Source organism: Aquarana catesbeiana, linkage group LG06 (assembly GCF_042186555.1).
Source record: "Aquarana catesbeiana isolate 2022-GZ linkage group LG06, ASM4218655v1, whole genome shotgun sequence".
Lineage (NCBI taxonomy): Eukaryota > Metazoa > Chordata > Amphibia > Anura > Ranidae > Aquarana > Aquarana catesbeiana.
The window spans coordinates 180,924,525-180,945,140 of NC_133329.1; the positions used below are offsets into that span (position 1 = coordinate 180,924,525).

The 20,616-nt window shown below is 40.1% G+C and overlaps 1 protein-coding gene across 1 annotated transcript in view; it reads right to left on the reverse strand.

Annotated features, from left to right (window-relative positions):
• Positions 1–3,773: 3,773 nt before the first annotated feature.
• The window catches only part of SHISA9 (shisa family member 9), a 1,737,042-nt gene continuing 1,720,199 nt past the window's right edge, over positions 3,774–20,616 (reverse strand). The window contains exon 4 of the mRNA XM_073591159.1: positions 3,774–18,433. Within this exon, the coding sequence (XP_073447260.1) occupies positions 17,898–18,433 (536 nt within the window). The 3' untranslated portion in view covers positions 3,774–17,897. The remainder of the gene's footprint in view (positions 18,434–20,616) is intronic.

Below are 20,616 nucleotides of genomic sequence, written 5' to 3' on the forward strand. Positions count from 1 at the left end.
CAATGTACTGGAACAATCTTTAAATAGTGCAACCGAAGGATTGATTTCTCAACATGTTTCACCACACAACGTGGCTTCTTCAGGAGAGTAGTATCTATCAGGCACTAAGAAAACAATACAATAAGTTATTAATTTTTCAAAATAAAATGTGAAAATTGTATATAAAAAATATTGTGTCACCCTGTTTGCACCTTTAAAATCCCAATTTTCCCATTATTGCATGTTGTATATTGTAGGGATGTGGTGCCTATACTCATTTTGAATGTGAGGCACGTATTTACTTTTTTCCTCTGAAAGGCAAATCCACTTTGCACTACAAGTGCTCTGAAAGTGTACTTTCAAGTGCAGTCGCTGTAGATCTGAGTGGGACATGCAAGGAAAAAAAACCAGCATTTTAGCTTGCACATGATTGGATGATAAAATCAGGAGAGCTTCTCCTCATTTCAGATCTTCCCCTAAGATCTACAGCAACTGCACTTCCAAGTGCCCTTTGGTAAATAACCCCCTTTGTTTATGTCCTCTGTTATCCTTCACCAGGCGGTGCCCCAGGTCTTTTCCCCCATTAAGGGACTCTAGACCATCACTTTGTTGCAGAAAATTCTTCATGATGTCCTTATCTGGTTATAGGACTCTTCTAGCTAGAATGATATACCTGTGTAAGTAGCAGATTTGAACCCAGAAAGCATATTTATATTATATAAATAGTATAGTATATAGTACCTAGTATATTGGGCAGGCCCTCACACAACTAGCAGACCCAAGCAGAATACCCAAGTCAAATGATAGCAAATTGTTTCTCCATTTATTGTGACTTCCACATTAAAGCACTATTAAACCTAAAAGCAAATATTTATTATATTGCAGCTATCCAATGCTTAGATGTAATTGCGGCATTCATTTTCTTTTTTAGGCTTTCGTTCTTCTATTTTCAACTCGTGATCCAGTAAATCTGCTCTCCTGCAGATTTATCAGTTGCAGGGATGAGACAAACTATTTGAAAGGGGTGTTTATAATGATCAACGTTTATTCATATAAAACCTTTATCTCAAAAGGAAAAAAATCTGTTTGCTGTGACTGCTTATAAAATATTAGCAGGAGTTTGGCTTCAATTTATTAGTGTACTTAAATCTTCTAGTATATTTAACAACTAGTATATTTACCCCCTTCAAGACTGACAATGTTGCTGTCTGCTATGTCCCCTGTACTCCTTCATCCAGAGTGGGGGCACTCTAATACAGGAGGTGTGTTACTGACCAGATCACCTGGGGAAAACAGAGGGAAAAAACCTAAAAAAGAAAACTAATGCAGCCACCAAATCTAATGCTTGGTAGGCTGCAATACATTACATTTTTGGTTTTGGGTTTAATACCAATTTAACGTGTATGTATAGCCAAATCATCCCTCTTAGTTTTGGATATTATGGGTAAGGGTTAGTACTCCTGTCAAGTTTTAATACTATCTAGGGCATTGTTAGAGAAATTTATCACCACTTCTTGTCCTGCAGACAACATTTTGCCAGAAAGGAAGTGAGGGGATATTTCCAACAGCAACACAGACAAAAAGAAAAATACTTTTCTTCATTAGAGTATGGCCAGAGCCTTTGTTGGATTTAAATTTTTATTTCTGTCTCTCTCCCTGTTACAGCTTTTCTTTAATTTCTGTCTGGTGACACTACTGTCAACAAGACAATTGTGAGGGTAAAACTCCCTAAGGCTCTATTCACACTAATGCATTTTTTGATGCATTTTGCAGAAATGCAGGGAAATGTTTTAACATGGGTACCAATAGAACATTTTCATATCAATGCATTTTTTGTGCTTCTGCGTTTTTGGAAAGGGTCAGGGACTTTCTACCCCGCAAAATGCAGCATTTTGCATGTAATAGACCTCAATGGACCTGCATCCAAAACGCAAGTACCACGTTTTTACTGAGATTTTGCCCAGTTTGCGTTTTTTTTTTTTTTTTTACACTGTATATAGCTGGTTGCTAAAGAGGGGGACGGGAAGCTGGCCACCGCGTCCTTAACAACTAATAAGTCATCAGCTGTCAGCTGGCTTCCCCACTGAATGTAAAAAAAAGAATTGCCAGCTAAAAAAAAATTGTGAAAAAAAAACAGCGTGGGGTCCCCCCCCCAGGTCCATACCAGGCCCTGGGGTCTATTATGGATTTGGAGGGGACCCATGCATGCCATTTTTTTTTTATAAATGGTGTGGGGGTCCCCCCAAAATCCATACCAGATCCTTTTCCGAACATGCAGCCCAGCAGGCCAGGAAAGGGAGGGGGTGAGCGAGCGCCCCCTGAACCATACCAGGTCGCATGCCCTCAACATGGGGGGATGGGTGCTTTGGGGCAGGGGGGCTCTGCACCTTCCCACCCCAAAGCACCTGCCCCCATGTTGATGGGGACAAGGTCCTCTTCCCGACAACTCTTGCCCGTTGGTTGTTGGGGTCTGGGTGTGGGGGGCTTATCAGAATCTGGAGACCACCTTTAACAAGGGGGACCCCATATCCCAGTCTCCCCCCCATGTGAATGAGTATGGGGGACATTGTCACCCTACCTATTAACCAAAAAAAAGTAGTGTAATGTAAAAATACAGTAGACAGTTTTTGACAAGTCTTTTATTAAACATATCTTCTTCTTCGCTTCTTACTCCGGTCTTCCTCCATCTTCTCCCGCATCTTCATCATCCAGGCTTCTCCTTCTCCCGCTGCTTCTTCTTCCTCACTTCTTCTTTCTTCTGTCTTCTTTGTCTGGTGTTCTTCTTCCTCTGCCGCTGCTCCCGCCACCGACCCTCCTCTGATGCTGCGTCCTCGCCGAAGTCAAGCATTTCTTAGATAATGATGGGGGCGTGGCCATTGGATTGCATCATCTGGAGGCCCTGCCCCCTTGTGATGTCACCGCCCGGGGCATGCTGGGTCTGTGACGCCACAAGGGGTCAGGGGCCTCCAGATGATGTAATCTGGTTGCCACGCCCTCATTGTTATCTGAGAAATGCTTAACATCGACGCAGACAGATCAGCGGGATACAGCATCAGAGGAGGGTCATCGGCGGGAGCTTCGGCAGAGGAAGAAGAACACTGGACAAAGAAACAGAAGAAAGAAGAAGAGCAGAAGAAAAAGCAGCGGGAGAAGGAGGAAGAAGCGGGGAAGAAGAAGATATTTTTAATAAAAGACTGTCTACTGTATTTTTTAAAACTACACTACTTTTTTTGGTGAATGGGTAGGGGTACAATGTCCCTCCTACTCATTCACATAGGGGGGAGGTCGGGATCTGGGGGCCCCCTTGTTAAAGGGGGCTTCCAGATTCCAATAAGTCCCCTGCCCACAGACCCTGACAACCACTGGGCAAGGGTTGTCGGGAAGAGGCCCTTGTCCCCATCAACATGGGAGCAAGGTGCTTTGGGGTGGGGGGGCGCAGAGCCCCCCCTGCCCCAAAGCACCTATCCCCCCATGTTGAGGGCATCCAGCCTGGTATGGTTCAGGAGGGGGGGCGCTCGCTTGTCTCCTCCCTTTCCTGGCCTGCCGGGCTGCATGCTCGGATAAGGGTCTGGTATGGATTTTGGGGGACCCCCACACCATTTAATAAAAAAATTGGTGTGGGGGGTCCTTCTCAAATCCATACTAAACCCAAGGGCCTGGTATGGACCTGGGGGGGACCCCATGCTGTTTTTTTTCACAATTTTTTTTTAGTCGGCAATTCTTTATTTTTACATTCAGTGGGGAAGCACGCTGACAGCTGATGACTCATCAGTTGTTAAGGACACGGTGACCAGCTTCCCAGCTCCCTCCTTAGCAACCAGCTATATACAGTGTAAAAAAAAACGCAAAACACAAATCTTGGCAAAATCACGGTAAAAACATGTCCAAAATCACGTGTCCAAAAATGTGGCAAGCACCGCAAAAAGCACTGCAGAAATGCTAAAAAGCAACATGCATAGATGTGAATTGAGCCTAATTGATCTCTGGATAGCAGTAAAAACAAGCATTCTTATTCTTCCTTACTCTACCCAAAATTAGTAAAACGTTTTTGTGATGACACACTCGAAGTCATAAAGTTGTGTGAAAGCCAATATCAGGGACGGTGATGCGGGTATTTTACTGAAAATTAATTTCTACTTTAAAACCACCAAAGAAAGCAAAAGCATAGTGTGTGATTTAGTATGTCAAGACACTGAATCTTCAATAGTTCAACCAACACATTTTCACAGTAAAATAAAATCTCAAGTATGCATTAGGTGTTGGGCCCATATAGAAGTTATGCAACATCTGGTAAGGGGGAAGATGGTTAACAGGCTATCTAAGCACAGACTGTGCAACCAAAGCACTCCCTTGCCCTTTACATGACAAAGCACCTCAAAAGAAGAAAAAAATCTTATAGAGACCCTTCAGGCTGGGTTCACACTATTGCGAATTGGGTGCGGGATCCCTGCATCCAATTCGCAATAGCAGGAGATTGTGACTGGCTCTCTATGGAGCCGGTTCACATATCTCCGATGCGGCTCCGGTGTGAATTTGCACAGGAGCCCTGTGCCTCTTTTGGTTCGTTTCAGGTCTGAATGCAGCCCAAAATTCGGGCTGAAATCAGACCTGAAATGGTGTACCAGGACCCACAGGACTCATGCTGTGAGCCGCCTTGGCATTAGGTGTGAACCGAGCCTTACACTGTGATTGGCAAAGCTGCCAGGCACAGGCCAACACATGTTGGGCTTGGATAGTCTCCTAAGCAGAACTGCAGCTGCATTTCCTATACAAAATGTAACCTTGTAATTATTTCCTGAAGTATCCTTATCTAAACTTGCAATGTGGCTCCACTTCTCTTCAACCACAGACATCTCAGACCTTGCCTACTTCAGCAATAAATGCATCTTTAGTTAATGGAACACTCATAGTGCTACGAGCACCTAATTATAGGGAAGATAATAGGTGGCAGTAAGGAAGTAGAGTCATGAAGTTGATTTGTTAAAGGCAAAAAGGCTTTTCACTTAAAAAAAAAACAGCTTTGCTGTGCAAGGGCATTTTCCCCAGAACTTAGTGAATGTGCATTCTACTTTTAGTAGAAATCTTTTTTTTTTGTCCTACCCCCCACCCACACTGCCAAAATCTTCCAGTGTGGTAGGAGTTAATACAGCTAAGGGGCTGCCCTTTCCTGCCAGATCTGTCATGAATGACGCAAGATCTCTGAATGGGGAATGAGCAGATAATTGATAGAGCCACCACATCTATTCACAGATCTTGTGTCTGGCAGGAAAGGGTAGACATAGCCAAGCTATTTTGATAAGAGATCCTGACAGCCCCTTAGCTGTGTTAGACTAGAAGATTACAGCGGTGGGGGTGGGGAGGGGGAAGAGAGATAAGAAGATTTCTACTAAAAGAAGAAGAATCAACATATAGGACACATCACATTACCGGAAGTTATGCCACTTGTGCTGACTTTTATGTTGTATTTTTAGAAAAACTTGGACCTTTACATGTGCAGGAATAGGGGGAATGCTGGAGTAAAGATATTTAGAAGAATTCAGGGTTATGGAGCCTCTCAGCTCCTGCACCAAGTCCTTTGAGGCCATAGTTTTGTCCCCAATGCATAGCAATATATTAAATATACCATATATACTTTTATTAATGATCATTTGTATTGCATACAATGAATTACCAGAATTCATTCATTTAACATATAAATACTTTAATGTAATATGTGTCAAATAATACAATTGTAAAATAGCTTTTTATTAGCAAATATAGAAAAAGCTGGTATAACGGTCACACAGACACTAGGTTGGGACAGGCCTGCACTGCAACACCGCTGAGTAAATGTATTGCTGTTTCAGCCCAAACACTCACAGTATGAATTATATAATTTGCTGACTAAGATAAATTGAAAAAGTGTTAGTTGCCTATGGAAAACATTAGTGTTTTATTTTTCAAATGCATGAAATAAGATGGTTGCAGTAGGTGGCAGTTGCAGTTCTCTTTCCTTCAGTTTTTTCTTTTTTTTCTTAACGCACATTCTTAAATGCATTCTATGCACAAACTGCAGATACAATAGTCTTGTTGAATACACTGATGTTCATAAAATTGTAGCCTTGTGTATTGGTTCACGAGTTACTGACCACCAGTGACAGTACCGGCTGAACCAAATGCCTTTTAGATCAGCTGACATAAATGAAGTTCTCAGTGAATCTGATTCTAACACTAGAATTTTTTTAATTGAATTTACATTAAAACAAAACATGTAAGTAATAAGATCAATATAATATTTTAGTCTAATACTTTACTCACAGGTAAAATAAAATTATTAGTAAAAAGTTTTATATTTTATCTTTCAAACTGAGAGAATGGATTCATAGTGTGACTAGACTATGGGTGAATAGGACTAGATGCTAGATGCAGGTGCACTGCCTGTGTGGCCAGAAGCACTGGTGCTGCCTTTTTTTTTCCTGACCTGCAAAGTAAAGGCATAATGTGCTAGTATGCATCGCATACTAGCACATTATGTGAAACTTACCTGCAAATGAAGCCCTATTTGTCATCGCTGGAAGCCACATCCGTCTTCACCCATCTTCACCCGTCTTCCGTGTCTGTGGAATCCGGCTGTGTGACTGGCTGGAGCCACGTGATGTCACTCCCATGCATCAGGTCATGGCACAGGGATCTGAAGAAACAGCACAGGTGGCCGTTCCTTCAGAGCGCAGGCACCGATTACGTCATTGGCTGCATATACAGTAAACACCTCCCCAATGGTGCATGTTTAGGAGACATTTACAGTACCTATAGGTAAGCCTTATTATAGCCTTACTTATAGGTACAAACAATCGATGGAAGTTTACTTTCACTTTAACATTTTTGCAACTAATGTAGTATACAATCTTCCTGGATGTAAAACTCTTAGTATGAAACAACTAGCACAGATGGTGAAAAAGAAAATGTGTTTCGGGGATCAACAGAAGAGTTTTTTTGTGCTGTTAGAATACAGCATATCACACAACTGATGTTTACTACAACTTAATATAGATTATAGAAAAACAAGCTTATTTATAGATGCATAATATTTCCAGGAAAATTATTTTTATTTTAAATGACTGAACATTAGCATTTTCATTTGTTGCACTTTTGTCTTAATAAGCAAAAATTTCAGTTTATTTAATATGTTATTTAAAAATAAATATGAAAGGATTACTGTCACTGATCTAAATATTGCTTTTGATAATTGGGCAGTAGGGTACCTCATTGCGAGCAATATTAAGCATTTATGGTATTCAAAAGTATTCAAAAGTATTCAAAAGTGCTTGTTTGAAGAGGAGAGAGAGAGGAGAATACATTCACTGTGAATGTTCTTATGTTGTATGTTACTTAGTCAAGGGTGAACATCCTCAGTGAGTCTGGCAGTGTACCTGTGTGAACAATGATGCACAGATCACTCAAAACCTATTATTATTACTGAGAAAGCTTTCTCTGCGGGCACACATCCTAAACTACAATTTCAACAGATTTAAATTACTATTGGGCTGTAAAATGTACAAAAGCAACATATTACTCAGAACACTTCAGTAAGACAGTATTTAGTTCTAACTAGTAAGGTAGAAATGTTTGTTTGCTATATCATTGTTGTCATATTAGTACAGACAAGTGCATGATGCCATAGATCACAAAACATATACATCCTGATACCTGACTTCTATTACGTCTATGAGCATTCTTGTTTGTTTATTCTGCCTGAAGAAGTAAATATTTGACCTTCGTTTAAACCCATATAATATAGGTAGAGAGACATCAGGGAGTACTATCTGGAGACTAGCTTCATAAAAAAGGGAAATCTTTTCCAGGCAAATGCTATCCTTGCAGCTCAAGCCACTGCTAAGTGAATGCCATATCCCCTGGATATTCACTTAAAGGCCTACAATGTTAAAGCAGAACTCCATGATTTTTTTTTTTTAGTTACAAGAGGTGTATGCTACTTTAAGTATGGTTGTACTTTCATTTCAAGGTTGGGTTATATAGCTCTTGCTATACTTTTGGACTGCTACAGCTATAAGTGCTGCAGCTCTCATACACAAAAGTTTCGGTGCCGTATATCTGTTGTTTGTCCCCCTTTCCCATTCACAGAACACATTGTTCTGTGTGCACAAGCAATAGTGCAGGTTTTGTGCATGAGACCCAGAGCTCTCATAGCCAAAGTGCAAAAGCTATACTTCTTGCCTCAATTATAATGTACAATATCTCACAAAAGTGAGTACACCCCTCACATTTTTGTAAATATTTTATTCTATCTTTTCATGTGACAACACTGAAGAAATGACACTTTAACTTAACAAACAGCCATTAATGTCTAAATTGCTGGCAACAAAAGTGAATACATCCCTGAGTGAAAATGTCCAAATTGGCCCAATTAGCCATTTTCCCTCCCCGGTGTCATGTGACTCGTTAGTGTTACAGGGTTTCAGGTGTGAATGGGGAGTGGGTGTGTTAAATTTGGTGTTATTGCTCTCACTCTCTCATACTGTTTACTGGAAGCTCAACATGGCACCTCATGGCAAAGAACTTTCTGGGGATCTGAAAAAAAGAATTGTTGCTCTACATAAAGATGTCCTAGGCTATAAGAAGATTGCCAAGACCCTGAAACTGAGCTGCACCACGGTGGCCAAGACCATACAGTGGTTTAACAGGAGAGGTTCCACTCAGAACAGGCCTCACCATGGTCGACCAAAGAAGTTGAGTGCACATGCTCAGCGTCATATCCAGAGGTTGTCTTTTGGAAATAGATGTATTGTATGAGTGCTGCCAGCATTGCTGCAGAGGTTGAAGGGGTGGGGGGTCAGCCTGTCAGTGCTCAGACCATACGCCGCACACTGCATCAAACTGGTCTGCATGGCTGTCATCCCAGAAGTAAGCCTCTTCTAAAGATGATACACAAGAAAGCCCGCAGTTTGCTAAAGACAAGCAGAGTAAGGACATGGATTACTGGAGCCATGTCCTGTGGTCTGATGAGACCAATATAAACTTATTTGGTTCAGATGGTGTCGAGCATGTGTGGTGGCAACCAGGTGAGGAGCACAAAGGCAAGTGTGTCTTGCCTACAGTCAAGCATGGTGGTGGGAGTGTCATGGTCTGGGGCTGCATGAGTGCTGCCGGCACTGGGGAGCTACAGTTCATTGAAGGAACCATGAATGCCAACATGTACTGTGACATACTGAAGCAGGGCATGATCCCCTCCTTTTGGAGACGGGCCCCAGGGCAGTATTCCAACATGATAACAACCCCAAACACACCTCCAAGAGGACCACTGCCTTGCTAAAGAAGCTGAGGGCAAAGGTGATGGACTACTGCCTTGCTAAAGAAGCTGAGGGCAAAGGTGATGGACTGGCCAAGAATGTCTCCAGACTTAAACCCTATTGAGCATCTGTGGGGCATCCTCAAATGGAAGGTGGAGGAGCGCAAGGTCTCTAACATCCACCAGCTCCATGATGTCATCATGGAGGAGTGGTAGAGGACTCCAGTGGCAACCTGTGAAGCTCTGGTGAACTCCATGCCCAAGAAGGTTAAGGCAGTGCTGGAATATAATGGTGGCCACACAAAATATTGACACTTTGGGCCCAATTTGGACATTTTCACTTAGGGGTGTACTCACTATTGTTGCCAGCGGTTTAGACATTAATGATTGTGTGTTGAGTTATTTTGAGGGGACAGCAAATTTACACTGTTATACAAGCTGTACACTCACTACTTTACATTGTAGCAAAGTGTCAATTCTTCAGTGTTGTCACATGAAAAGATATAATAAAATATTTCCAAAAATGTGAGGGGTGTACTTACTTTTGTGAGATACTGTATATATTAAAGAATGTACAACCATACCTAAATTGGAATACACCTCTTGATACTTTTTTACATTGCACATTAACCTCCCTGGCGGTATGATTATTTCGGATTTTAGGTGCTGAAAGCGGTACAATTATTTTGCATGGAAATTTGGCGTTTTATATTGTAGGCCTGTAATTCTTAACAATAACACACTTAAATCTGTCCAAACAAGAGTCTAGTAGATAACCCGGGTATGATGAAGTTTGAAACACAAAAACATACATTTTAATATAATAAATAAATATAAATAATTAAAAAAAATAATAATATAATAATAAAATACATTTCCCCACGATTCACTATCACTCAATTCTGCAAGTGTTCTAATTTACTATCGCTGTTTTCTAGCTGATCTAAAGCCACTTTTGACATAAAGGGACACTTTTTGGTTGCTATGGACAATCTCCAGTTTCCAGGCAGAAAGAACAGTATATATCATATAAAACTGCATGCAGGGCATGGGCCAAAGCACTGGGGACAAAAGGGATGTGAAACAATTTCATACAGTACTGTAATCTATAAGATTACAGTACTGTATGTGTTATGGTTTTTACATTTTTTGAATTTGCCGCCAGGCTCCGCCCCCGTGCGTCATGCCGCTCGCAGGGAACTGAGCCTGGCACAGAGAGGCTTCGGAGGAGACACAGCCCACGGACACTGCGGGGGACATCGCAGGATCCTGGGGACAAGGTAAGTAAAGCCACACCAGGATCCTGCAATGTAATCCCGAGTGTGGCTTGGGGTTACCGCTAATGGGACTGAAATTTAACCCCGAGCCACACTCGGGAATACCATCAGGGAGGTTAAAAAAAAAATGCCTGGAGTTCTGCTTTAAAATATAATTTGCCCATCTTTTGTTAATTAATCATCTAATTTAATCAGAAAACTTTTTTGCAATAGGTATTTATGTGTCTTTTGCAGTTAGCATTTAGTTTATAACTGTTTTATTTAGAAAAATGTTTTACTATGTTACAGCTAAAATCATTCTTTGCTGTGCTGTGCTTTTGCTGGAAATAGACTCGAAAGGATTGAGGTTTTTGTTCTTACCCTAGATCCCCCAATATAATAAAATGGTCACCCTTACTAGTGCTCTTTATTATCTTTTAAATAGAGCGATGGATGTGTTTGTATATGTGTCCAGTTCACATGCTACAGGTGTGCGGTATGTTGCATAAAAATGTAGCATGCCTGCATTTTTTTGCAGTACAACTCACCACAGTTCACTGCATGTCACCAAAGCACACCACAAGGTGTTGCAGTGCACATAGTTAAATTAAATGTCATTGTGTGACATTTCAGTGAATATAAAAAATAAAATAAAAAGATCAACAGTGCAATGAGTGGTAACGACTCCCCCCCCTTTCACAATGCACACCGGCGTGCAATCATTAGCATGTAGCATAACTCAGGCAAACTGGTATGAATGAGCCCTAAGACCCTAGTAAAATGTTGCTTTAAACTTACAGAGTGATCCAGGAACCCACAGATTGAGCACTTTGGGTAAACAGAACATAAAACTAGAGTGTTTTTTAACTTTCAAATATAACACTGAATTCTCAGTGTCGTAATGGCTAAATAGGAACTGCCACTCTTTTCTTGACTCATAACAATAAATAAAAACATCATAAGCTGATAAGAACATTTGCTGAAAACAATCTTTATATTTGAGAGATACATACCTTCCAACTTTGTGAGATGGAAACGAGGGACACCTATTAGCATAAGTATGTAGGCATATGACACCCCCCCGCCATTCCTCGTAAAGGTGAATTAAAAAAATGACTAGTTAAATCCACAAGTGCTTTACCACTACTATTCCTTTATACCTTTTACTGGCTTTTGAAATTTACAAATGCAGCAATTTAGAAATTGGATGAAGGTTTAGCACTGGGAAACACTTTTTGAAAGATAAAAAGTGCATTTTATATACAACTATATAGATCAGACCAAATGAGGAGGAAAGAAGGACAGAGGGACTTTGTTCCAAATCAGCAACAGTCCCTCAAAATCAGTGACAGTTGGGAGCTATGAATGAAGGTTAAATCACAAGTTATATGCAACAGGCTTTAAATGGCCTGCATGTTTGCTTCTGATGGCGACACATAAATAGGGTGTGAAATTGGCTGATAATGACTTCTCATTTAATGTGATTTTACCTTCTAGTCACTATCTAAAATTAAAGGATTTTGTGAGCATCAAGAATATGAATAACACTGTCTCTGAAATACAAGGTGTTGGAGTTTCACTGTACCAATGAATATTTGGTACACAGCGTTTATTACTTTTTAGTTACTACACATTCCACACTTGCACAAGGGATTACCACTGGCAAACTTACTACTGTATATCTAGAAAGGGTCTTCCTTAAAAATAGCGTTTACATATGAATAAATAATGGCTTAGGTGTACATTATGTTTTTTAATGTCTCTGTATCTTATAACCACATGTATATTATATCCAAAGACAGTAATAAATGGAAACATCTGAGACATGGAGCCCTAAAATGAAATGCCCTCTTATAATAATATCAAGTCTGCACAGTCTTCAGTATTTACACGTATATGCAGTTTTGATCATTTGTATTGGATATTAGCTCCTAATTCACAGAAACATGATATACTTATGTGAAAGAATGCAAACTTCAGAAATGTAATTTAATATTCATTGTAATATACATAGATAGGAAAAATTATGCAATTTGATCCACAACTGATGTTTGTGTTCTTTAAACATTGGATCAAAATTGTACTGCATCAATACTAGATTATAAAATCACATGTGTATTATAAAAATTTAATCAATTAGAATTTTCAATTCTCAAGCAATCAGTGCTAATGCATGTACCGCATTTTTTGCTCCATAAAACGCATTTCCCCCCCCCAAAAAAATGGGGGGAAATGTCTGTGCATCTTATGGAGCGATTATTGACCAGACCTCCCCCCGTCGCCGTGTTAGAATACCGGCGCTCGGCTTCTCTGTGGCAGAAGAGAGACAGGATGTGAGGTGCATCCTGGCAGGGGCGTACGAGGGGGGGCTCCGCCCCAGGTGCCACACATCGGGGGTTGTCAGTGGCATCGCTATGGGGGTGCGCTCCGCAACCAGGTTGGGTGACACCCACCAGAGGTGACACAATCTCGAGAGCGGCGAGAGCTCTCTAGCCTGGTCTAGTCTGTCACTGTTTTCTTTCTGCTCCTCCCACCACTGCTATGCTGCCTAGCCAGGCCTGTGTGTATCATTATTCTCCGCCCGGCTCATCAGCTGCTGCTGCAAACTGTGTCCACAGTCCTCCGGACCTTCCTAGCTGCCGCCCGCCCGGGTGTATCTGAGGCTGAGAGCCAGTCAGCCGCCTGCCGTGGGAGGGGGTTGGGGATTGCAATGGCAGTGTCCTCCATTGCCTGAGGTGAGCTGGTGATAAGGGGTGGGAGGTGTGGGTTGGTATGGTATCCACCACCCAGTCACCTGAGCTGGTGTGAGAAGAGGCTGAAGGGGTGTTTATTTCTGCCCTGCCACCCTGAGCTCATCTGGGAAGGGGGAAGGTTGCTGTGTCCACCACAACCACCCAGTTATAGTGTAGCTGGAGATGATTTGATAGGGAGGTGGTATTGCTGTGTGTCCACCACCCACCTAGAGTAGTAGTAGAATATTATTCTGTTATATTTTATCAAAAATGTTAGTACACCATTTGGTTCAGAATATATTTTTTTTCTAATTTTCCTCCTCTAAAACCTTGGTGCGTCTTATGAACAGGTGCGTCTTATGGAGTGAAAAATACGGTAATTCAGAAACAACATTGTATGCCAAAATACAAACTTGGACTTTGGACTTTTTAAAGAAGCAATCAATTACAGTCAGACTTTGGACAGCCAGTGCCAGATAACTGTAAAAATTCTAGTCCAGTCCAACCTTGTTGCCAATGTGCAATGAATAGTAATGAATATGTGAAAGCCGGATATACAGGAAGTACTGAGAGGTTTGAATTCGTGACTAAGATTGGCAATTTTTTAGAGAATTTTTTAAACAATTTTTTTCCAATGCGGGTTGTCTATCTCAAATTTACCTGATAATAATTGCACAGAACATTTTCTGTCTCTATACTACCCAATGTTCAAAGAAGTTTGTGGACATTAGCACTGCATTGCTTACAGTAGAGTTGATAATCTCTTATCTCTACAAGGCAATAAAGCTCAGTGTTTAATTACACATGCAGACAACCCTGTACTAGATCCCCTACATAGATGGTACAATTTTATTATTGGAGTTTGTTCACCTATATAAAGATGCAGTCAGTATTTTACTTGACAAATGTGACTCTTTCTAATAGCTTTCAAAGGAAAGTTGTTATGTCAATGCTGTATGTTTTTGTATTATGATGCTGGGTCTCACCTTACATCCTATGATTATCATAGGGGAGGTAATGTAATTGTGGCGAGCGTATTATGTATGTTTCTACAAAAAAGTGACTATAATGCATCAACTTTTTCTACTACTAAGTAGAAAAAACATTTGTAGTATAACTCCATTATTTACATTTGCAGCATAGTCCAAGATATGTTATTTTGCAAGTATAAACCTTTTGCAAAGTCTAGTTTTTTGACAATATTAGATTAATACACGAGTGCCTCCGATTTATTATTTAAAGCTGAACTCCAGGAAAATAGCTAAATTTACAGATAAAATACATATATGGACCTGCCACAGGATTTGTATTTCTGCCCATCCAGTCATGAGATTTACACAGCTCTGGCATATTGCAGTGCCCTGTCATAAAGAACAGAAGACTTGATTTTTCTCTGTTACAATTAAGTAACACTTACAGGTCTTGTTCCCCAACCTCTGATTGACGATCTGATTGGATAGTGAAAAGAGAAGCAGAACATTATTGATCTCATCTCTCTGTCACTCCCCCCTCTCCTCCTATCAGTATGTTACATGTTAGCACATGAGCACTGCTGCATAACTGAGTAGCTACTAGTGCTGCTTTGCTTTTCCATCTCGTATTCTGTTCTGTTGTACAGGAAAATGCAAGATGTGGATACCAGGTTAAATTCAGATACTTACACTAAATGTAAAAAAAAATCCTTGATGTATTAACCCCTTCCTAGCCACAATCTATTCTCTGACTTTTCCCACTCCCTTTCAAAGCTAACAATCACTGCTTTGCGGGGCTCCTAATCTGGGCGGTTACTGAAAGATTGGCCCCCACTGATAATCAGAGTGTTTACTGATCACGTACTCACTTTGCTAGCTATGGCATGTTGTTAATGCACAGGCTGGAAGGTTAAAAGACAAACAAAAGCCTTTAGCCTGCATATAAGCATTGCCATCTTCACACTGCAATGGGATCCCTAGTATTATTCCTTCAAATTTGTAAGGCGCCTTTCACACGGACTGCTATTCTGCCACAGTTAAAAGCATGTTTTTTTCTGTGAAATTCAAGACTCCAGGCACTGCGATCAGCTGCATTTGTACAGTGCGATTAGCTGCGGTTGTGATTAGCTGCGGTTGCGTTTAGCTGCGGTTTTCCATTTCCATAGCAACCCGACAGGGTACCGACTCGTATTGAACGGGAATCCGACTTGGATCCCCGCCAATGCCAGGCACTGTTTGGTATGAATCTTGAGGGGGAACTCCACGCCAAATTTCTTATTAAAGGGGGCTCCCGGATTCCAATAAGCCTCCCGCCCGCAGACCCCGACAACTAACAGCCAGAGTTGTCGGGAAGAGGCCCTTGTCCTCATCAACATGGGGACGAGGTGCTTTGGGGTGGGGGGACCCGCAGGGCGCCCCCCTTGCCTCAAAGCACCAACCCCCCATGTTGAGGGCATGTGGCCTGGTATGGAGGAGGGGGGCGCTCTCTTGTCCCCACCCCCTTTCCTGACCGACTGGGCTGCGTGCTCGGATAAGGGTCTGGTATGGATTATGAGGGGGACCCCCACGCCATTTTTCGGCTTAGGGGTTCCCCTTAAAATCCATACCAGACCGAAGGGCCTGGTATACTCTTGGAGGGGAACCCATGCCGGTTTTTTATTTAAAATTTGGCGTGGAGTTCCCCGTCAAGATTCATACCATTGGTGGGGATCCAAGTCGGATCCTCGTGCTTGTCGCTCATTGGGAAAGGAAAAAACATTTTTCCTTTCCCGATGAGCGAGCCAGCTCAGCGCTGCTATCCACACTGACACATTGCACTGCGATTACCTGTGGTTATGTGCGGATAGCTGCGCTAAATCACTCCAAGATGCAGTCAATTGTATTTTTTCTATCCACACCAAACTGCATGTAATGAAAACGCAGCTAAACGCAGTGTGTGAATGGGGCCATAGGAAAGCATTGTGTGCATTTAGCTGCGGTAGAAAACGAAGATAAAAGCACAATTCTATCCATCCGTGTGAAAGGGGCCTAACTGTCAGTTGTATTTTTTAGAATAAGTAATACATGAAAAAAAAGTAAAAACATTTTTTTTATACATTTTTGCACATTTATCCACCTATAATAACAAAGAGCATTTTATAGATTAAAAAAGGTGTACCAAATTAGAGCCCAGAATGGCATTAAAAATATATAAACATTATTTAGGTATGCACACTAGTTATAAAGTTACTGTCAAATTATCCAACTGCATGCTAAATTTGACGTGAGCATCAGTGACCTCTGGTCACAAAGGATTCATGAATAAAGAGCTGGATTACTTTTTACCTTTTATATCTGCCTGGAGTTCAGCTTTAGAACAGTTTTTGTTTTATTATTTAATTAGGAATGAATAAATATTTTACTTTGATAAAAAGAAGTAAAAGCAAAAAGTTATATAATTTTATAGGTATTTTTAAATGATGTGACACATGCAGTTAACCTGATATTATGGATATGGTTTTGTTTCATTGTTATATGGTTGAATATCCATGAGATACCAGTAAACTGGGTATGTCAGATAACGTAGTCCCCATGCAAACTGAAGCAAGCATTCAAAACTATTCCAAAAGGTTATTTTTGAAGGACTTTTCCATTACTTTTTGCTGGTCAAAACAAAAATGTCAAAAGTCTAAGGCAAACTTTACCTAAAAAGTAAAAACGAAACATGTCCCTAACACACTGCAAATATATAAAGCAGATATGCAAAACATTATTTAAATATCTTAAACATACTTTGAAACATTACAAAGTAAAAGCTAGTACTCTGCAAAATGTAAAGAATTAAGCAAAAACATAAAAAGGGTCAAACAAGACTTTTCATTGAACGATAGAAATACATTAAAGGCACCACCCACTTTGTATGTTTCCAGTCATAAGTGAGTGAAAATAGGCAAAACACTGAAGATTTTCTTAGTTGACAGTGCATAATAGTTTTCCCTATCTGCCTATTTATGGAACACCAGGAACGGAAGAACACATGGATTATATTTTTCAAATCTTTCCCCAAAGAGGATTCCTTGTTTTCCTGTACTTTGCAGAAGGTTCACTTCTTTTTATTTCCCTTAATATATTCAAAGTTTTTTTGTTAACAGCTTGGAACTTTCCACCAATAAGAAAGGCTCCATTCCCTTTTTGAAAATTGAATGTAACAGTCTTGTTAAGGTTCTTGACCTCATTTTTTTTTTTTTTTTTGCTTCTTATGGATGGAAAGACCTAAATTCCAATTGTTTTTCATAGATGTGCAAAGTGATCATAATGAAAATAATAATTTTCATAACATTTTCTTTCCCTTATTATTGTGTTCTTACAAAAATATTGGCCAATATGACTTCCACCTTAGTGTGTCCTCTTTGAAAGGAATAAACATGTTGATTTTTGCAGAGATGAAGGCTCTTTTTGTGCTACTTCGTATCATAAAATTTTCATTTCTATTTTTTTTTAGTTTTAAAAAAGTGTAGGCAAAAGTATTTTTCTTTCATTATCTTCACTGTGAAGTAAAAAATTGAATCCCTAATTGCATTCCTTGACAGTATTGCTAGACATATGAAACCCAATCTGTTCTTCTGCTGCATATGAGGACTTCCGCTTATCTACCCTCAATGGTATATATTCCAGTAGCATGGACTTTGTAATTTCAGACAGTTACTTCTGTTTTGCTGTTAGTTACAAAGTATGGCTGTGGAGGAACATAGTGCTGATTTTGAGACTGTTCATTTACAGACTCCACTGGGCAATGCTTTTTAGCTGCATAAGCTTGGCGTCGTAAAGAATGCTCACTATGATCCCAGGTTTTGTAGTCTGGGTTGTATGATGAAGCCAGTGGATGATTATGTATTTTATTGACTTTGGATTTCTGTCCATTTAATTTCAAAGTGCCACCCAATGTGCTGCTTATTGTGCCACTATGTGTGCCAGGCAGTGTTCCACTACCCAGAGTGCCACCTAAAGTACCACTCATTGAACCACCAAGTGTGCCTCCCATTGAACCACCAAGACTGCCTCCAATAGTGCCACCAAGACAGCCACCCACTGTGCCTCCAATAGTGCCGGCTTCTGGGCTGTACGATCTTTCTTGATCCACCCGGACAGGATGTAAAGGTAGGCTTCCCTTTGCTGCAAGCTCAGCAAGGTGTCTTCTTTTCGAATAGAAGTCATCATTTCCCTTTTCAGCTGTGCAAGATGTAAATAGAATTGATTAGTAAATTGCATATGTGTAAGTATAAAAAGCTTAAGGTAAAGGACACATTATTTTTAGAAACTTTATCAGAAATAATACTTAAATTATGATTATAACAGATAATACTATAAGAAAATGCAATAAAGCTATTGTTTTATGTGCACTCAATAACATTAATGTAACTAAGGATGTTCTTAGACATAAGAGGACTGCCTTAATTCAGGCATAATCTGACCACTTAAAAACATGTTCCTTGGCCAGCTCCTGCACAAACACAAACCCTCTGCTTAACTGAGTATTTGAGTGTCTGTGCTTTGAATTGAGAGAAAGGAAAGGGTTAACTGCAAGAACCAGTTTACTTTAGATAAAACAGTAACAATATGGAACATGGAATGCAACCTATTAGATCACTTTGTACCATATAAGTTTCGAGTAGGGCTGTCTCAGGGCACTCAAAGAAATATGCAAAGGAAAGCTGAAGGTCATTTTCATCTATTAAAAGTTATTTTTAACAATGGACATCAAAAGGTTTCTGTTATTACATTTCTACATTTTCATTACAGAAAGCCCCCTAAAAGTCTGTCTCTTTAAAACTATATTCACTTTGCTACATGGTATTAGACTTCCCTAAATTTAGAGATAGGCCTTCCTTACTGGCATTCTCCTATCCCATCCACTTTATTGCCCCTAAGTAAATTTCATTTGATGGGAGAATGAAACCAGTAGGTGTTAGTCTTAAAATCATTAAACACAAACTACAGAAATACAAACTTATGGATACAAAAAGTAATTGATTACTTCAGTGATACCTCCCTGAAAGCATCCATTGTACAGCATATATTTTTACAAGTAATAGTATTAATATAAGTCTATATTGGAGAAAAATAACTCAATCCTTTATGCTGTTCATGCACTTTGGTCATTTTCTAGCAATTTCAACCACTTCCAACCAGATGACAATAACAATTAATCAAGGTAACCTATCATCAACTATTTCAACTGTTTTATGGGTTTCATAGAAACGGTTTACGGTAGGCTGGACTTGTTCCATTGTTTCTGCAATTGAAATCTTCATGAAAGTGGTTGAAATTGCTAGACAATGCCTAAGTATATGGTTAACATTAGAACAAGGTGTTATTATACAGAGGCGTCACAGTTAAATGCATTATTCTTTAATTACATTTTTTTTAGAGACATTATCTGCATTTGAGATTATTCTGAGACTTATTTAGGATTACAAATGTACTGAACTGCACTGTACAGGGCAACAACAATAAACACAAGTGTATACTATTCTATACAATCTGATTCAAATGCTAACACTGCTTTCCAGATTTTTTTAACTGTTTCTAATGGCTTAATATGCTAGCCATTGTTATATCATTTTATTAAGCAATGCAAAGAGAAGGAAATATTTGTAAAGAAGAATATTTAAATATATATAAACACAACGAAATATCACATCCCACACAGACTTTTAGTTGCTACTCAAATTAATATCAGAGAAATTAATTTAGATTACACATTTACATTGTTAACTAGATTGAAAAAAGTAAAGTGTTTATCATGCTCTGTCCTTGGGCCTCTCCTTTTCTCACTCTCTACCTCTTCCCTGGGCCAGTTGATTACCTTCACATGGCTTCCAATACCACCTCTATGCTGATGACACACAGATCTATCTCTCCACTCCTCAACTCACCCCCTCTATCTCCTCACGGATCTCAAACTTGCTGAATGACATATCGGTATGGATGTCACACCACTTCCTCAAACTTAATCTTTCTAAAACTGAGCTTGTTATATTTCCTCCTTCACAGTCCCCCTCCTGTGACTTCACCATTAATATCAACAACACAACCATTGGTCCCTCCACACATGCCAGAGTCCTGGGTGTAATCCTTGACTCTGACCTCTCCTTCAGCCCCCATATCCAATCACTGCTATTCACTCCTTGATTATTTCCCGCCTCGACTACTGCAACTCTCTCCTTAATGGCCTACCCTTAAGCAGGCTATCCCCCTTCAGTCTATTATGAATGCTAGACTAATACACCTCACTAATTGATCCGTGACTGCTGCTCCTCTCTGCCAATCCCTTCACTGCCTTCCACTACCCCACCGTGTAAAATTCAAAATGCTAACCATAACATACAAGGCCATTCACAACATCGCCCCCA